This window comes from Bison bison, unplaced genomic scaffold (genome assembly GCF_000754665.1).
Source record: "Bison bison bison isolate TAMUID 2011002044 unplaced genomic scaffold, Bison_UMD1.0 scf7180017864324, whole genome shotgun sequence".
Classification (NCBI taxonomy): domain Eukaryota; kingdom Metazoa; phylum Chordata; class Mammalia; order Artiodactyla; family Bovidae; genus Bison; species Bison bison.
In genome coordinates, this window is record NW_011494896.1 from 11822313 (window position 1) to 11827066 (window position 4754).

Genomic DNA, 4754 nt, shown 5'->3' on the forward strand with positions numbered 1-4754 from the left:
ATATATATATATTTCCCAGACCCTGATGCAGGGAAAGATTGAAGGCAGAAGAAGAGGGGGACAAGAGATGAGGTGGTTGGATGGCATTACCAACTCAATGGACATGAACTTAGGCAAACTCCAGGAGATAGTGAAGGATAGAGAGGCCTGGCGTGTTGCAGTCTGTGGGGTTGCAAGAGCTGGACATGACTTAGAGACTGAACAACAACATACAGATATATGTGTGTATATATACACACATATATATGTATTTAAATGATATATATGAATAAAATGTATGTTTATAATATATATGATATGTAAGGAGATATATATATATGAATTTTTTCTTATCCCATTTCTCTGTCATTGAAAATAAGATGTGTGACTAGTAGTTAATCTTATATACTAGTACTTAAATTAGAGGCATAAACGTCATCCAGTGATCAACTGTCAGAGCATATGTAACAACCTTATCTAGCATTTTCTGTGATAGCATAAGGTCTAATCCCAACAGTGAATACTTCTCTGAATCATCCCAGAACAATCCAATATTTTTAATCATTTTGAAAATTCTTAGGCTTTATCTTGGAGAAGGAAATGGCACCCCACTCCAGTACTCTTGCCTGGAAAATCCCATGGACAGGGGAGCCTGGTGGGCTGCCGTCTATGGGGTTGCACAGAGTTGGACACGACTGAATGCCTTCACTTTCAGTTTTCACTTTCATGCATTGGAGAAGGAAATGGCACCCCACTCCAGTACTCTTGCCTGGAAAATCCCATGGACAGGGGAGCCTGGTGGGCTGCTGTCTATGGGGTTGCACAGAGTTGGACACAACTGAGCGCCTTCATTTTCAGTTTTCACTTTCATGCATTGGAGAAAGAAATGGCAACCTACTTCACTGTTCTTGCCTGGAGAAGCCCAGGGACGAGGGAGCCTGGTAGGCTGCCGTCTATGGGGTCGCACAGAGTTGGACCCAACTGAGGCCACTTAGCAGCAGCAGCGGCAGGCTTTATCTTTCATTTTTCTTTTAAAACTATTTTTAAAGTATCTGCTTATTTATTTTTGGCTTTGTTGAGTCTTTGTTGCTGCATGTGGGCTTTTTTTCTAGTTGTGATGAGCAGGGGCTACTCACAGTAGTTTCAGTGCACAGACTTCTCATTCTGGTGCTTCTCATATTATGGAACATAGACTCTAGGATGTGTGGGTTTTAATGATTGCAGCATGTGGGCTCACTAGTGTGGCTTATGAGCTTAGCTGCCCCATCTCCTGTGGGATCTTCCCGGATAAAGTGTTGAACCCGTGTCTTCTGCATTGGCAGGTGGATCTTTACCACTGAGCCACCAGCAAAGCCTTCATCCCATTTTCGACTGCTTCTTCTTTTGAAACATTAGTTTCATGTGTGTTAGGCCTTTTCTCTTCTTCCCATAAGTGTCATATTCTTTCTTCTGTACGTTTCATGTTTTTTGTGTGTCTCTGTTTCCTTCTTGATATTTGTCTCCTGACTTGGTTTTTTGCTAAACAAATTATTTTGGCTGTGTTTTATCTGCTATTAAATTTGTTCACTGCATTCTTAATTTTTCTTGCTGTATTTTCCTTTGTAGAATTCTTAATTGGTTCTCTTTTTAATAGGTCTCTGTGCTTTGTCACTCAGTCCAACTCTTTGTGACCCCATGAACTCTAGCCCGCAAGGCTCCTTTATCCATGGGATCCTCCAGGCAAGAATATTGAAGTGGGTTGCCATGCCCTCCTCCAGGGGATCTTCTCAACCCAGGGATCGAACCCAGGTCTCCCACATTGCAGGCCTCCCACAATTTTTCCTTTGCCAGCAGTACTCAGCGGGCAGATGGGACCTTCACCTGTTTGGTGGGAGAATTTGGAAATGACCTAATATTAAATATTTACATGCGAATGAAAATAGATAAGAAGGCCATTATGTTGATGAGGGGAGAAAATAATGTGGCTAGAGAAATTATTAGAAAAGATAGAGGTACCATTGAAGGCAAAACCAAACTTTTCTTTCTCATTTGGAATATAAAGTCAATATTGCTGCTGGATAAGTCATGTAATTAATTCTTTGGCTGTCTTTAGAGTGCTTTATGTCTATCCTACATGTTTTTTCCCCCTGTATTTCATTTTTTGATTATTACTCTGCTTGTATATAAACATTCTATTCTTGTTATATGGATATGAGTCCTTTATCTCTCTGAAGATCTTGAATATATTTTTTATTGTTCTTTTCTGATTGTTATCTTAATTATATTTTTGTGCAAGTTATTGTATTAGTTGGCATTATTAGGTTAATTTGGTAACATCACTTACACATTTTCTGATTCCTGGCTGTGAGATCATGTTTTAGAGGATACTCTTCCCAGTGTCTTGATCTGGGATCAGCCTTGCTAGGTTGACTGCTTGTCTAACTTTTTCTCTTGGCATGTCTTCTCACCCCTGACCAAAGAGATTTTTTTCTTATATTTAATGTAGTAATATGTTCAATAATCTATATTTTATATCATTAAAACATAATTTCTCTAGGTCTCATAAGGAGAGGAAATAATTTCTGTTATCTTGAAATGAAGAATCTAAATTCTATGACATATAATATTTAGAGTAATTATAACATTGTTTAACTTAAATCAGTTTATTAGCAATTTTAACTTATAAACTACTTTAGTAATAAGGAGGACTACAAATCTCTTACACAAGATATAGATGTTAATATAGTGGCTTGCTATTATGTAAGAGAACATATTTATAAGGACAAGGAATCTGCCAAATTGTCATGTATTAGCTATATGAAGGCAGTGAACTTATGGATGACTTTTTCTCTTTTGATATTCCATAATTTCTGCATTTTATTTTTTTTAAAGAGTATATATTTTTTGAGTCTTTATTCTAAATAACTTTAAAAAGCATACAAGTTGTACAGAATCCTATTAATGTACCTGATTGTAGAGCAAAATTAAAACTTCTCAACTAAATACCTGCAAAGGGTAATTATTCCCAAATTGCTCCTCTTCTTATTCCCCTGTTTTCTTATGCCTCTTCTAGTCCAGTCTTGTCCCCTATCCTTGGCAGAGATACTACTAACTTCTATGTTTTAGAAATTGAAACACATTTCTGCAGGGTTGTTTTCCTAGGTACAGGAGTCTGGTTCTTTTGGTCCATTGTCTTGCTGAGTTTCCTTGGGATCCTGGCTGCCTACACAACATTGCTACTGGTGAGTAATGTTTCCCATTTTTCCCATTCCCTTCCTGAGTAGTCTCATGAGGTGCTCTGTCTGTGGTATGGTTCCCAGTTGGTGCTGGGAGCCCTCAGATCACTCTTCGCAGAGTCTGGGTTTTCATCAGCCACTTAAATATTAGGCAGGAGGGATAGAGGGGTAAAAAGGGTTGTGCTGTTAGAGGGTGTGTCTTTTCATTTTGATCATTTGAAAGGGAGGCAGAACATCCTTTTTCTCTTCCTGTGTTTCATGGCTTATTTTCTGATTCATTCAGTGTTGTCATTTTAGACACCTGCATCTTCACATGGCAATACACTTATTCATTGGACTACTCATTTCATAGCCCATTTCTTGAGGATCAGTCTTTCTGGATCTTACAAATTATCTAGTGAGTTAAACCTGTTCTGCTCTCAAATGCTAATCCCCTAATCTGGTGCAAATTACATTTTAGCAAATATTTAGGTAATAGAGACCCTGCCTGTTTCCTGACATAGTAGTGTTGTGTAGTGTGAGATATGTGATAGAGTGATAGAGTAGTGTCATGTAGTGTGAGAAATGTAGGCCAGGCAGCAGAGGAGTCTTCAGAACTGGAAAGCTTATGGGAGACTAACTTTTAGGTAACTAGAGTTTTTCAGTGCCCACTTACACATAGGATATGTATATCTTTCTCTGGTTTCATAATTTCTTGTCTCCTCTGATTTCCTCTCTGATACTAAAGAACCCAACCTGCACAAGAGTTGACATTTGCATTAATTTTCTTTCAGCAAAATATATTATATGAGTGACAAGTACTTAGGTTACAGAGATCATTAATTTTTCTTTCAGCAAAATATATTATATGAGTGATAAGTACTTAGGTTACAGAGATCAAAAACGTTTGGTTTCTGTTTTCATACAGGGCACTTCAGAGAAAAGTATGAGAAATAAAGTTACAGTTGTCCTTAATTCAATGAGTATAGAATCTAGCAGGGAACTAGGACATAGACACCACTCCAGTACTCTTGCTTGGAAAATCCCATGGGCGGAGGAGCCTGGTAGGCTGCAGTCCATGGGGTCGCTGAGGGTTGGACACGATAAGTGACTTCACTTTCACTTTTCACTTTCATGCATTGGAGAAGGAAATGGCAACCCACTCCAGTGTTCTTGCCTGGAGAATCCCAGGGATGGTGGAGCCTGGTGGGCTACCATCTATGGGGTCGCACAGAGTTGGACATGACTGAAGCGACTTAGCAGCAGCAGCAACAGCAGCAGCAGGACATAGATAAAAGTAAGGAACAAAGAGCATTATAATTGTCATTCAGTTCAGTTCAGTCCAGTCACTCAGTTGTGTCTGACTCTTTGCGACCCCATGAATCGCAGCACGCCAGGCCTCCCTGTCCATCACCAACTCCCAGAGTTCACTCAAACTCATGTCCATCGAGTCGGTGATGCCATCCAGCCATCTCATCCTCTGTTGTCCCCTTCTCCTCCTGCCCCCAATCCCTCCCAGCATCAGGGTCTTTTCCAATGAGTCAACTCTTCGCATGAGGTGGCCAAAGTATTGGAGTTTCA

The 4754-nt window shown here is 39.5% G+C and overlaps 1 protein-coding gene across 1 annotated transcript in view; it reads left to right on the forward strand.

Annotated features, from left to right (window-relative positions):
* The window catches only part of LOC104998190 (glycerophosphodiester phosphodiesterase domain-containing protein 4-like), a 111171-nt gene that overhangs the window by 2793 nt on the left and 103624 nt on the right, over window positions 1-4754 (forward strand). Inside the window, exon 2 of the mRNA XM_010853256.1 lies at window positions 3107-3200. Coding sequence (XP_010851558.1) covers window positions 3107-3200 — 94 coding nt within the window. The remainder of the gene's footprint in view (window positions 1-3106; window positions 3201-4754) is intronic.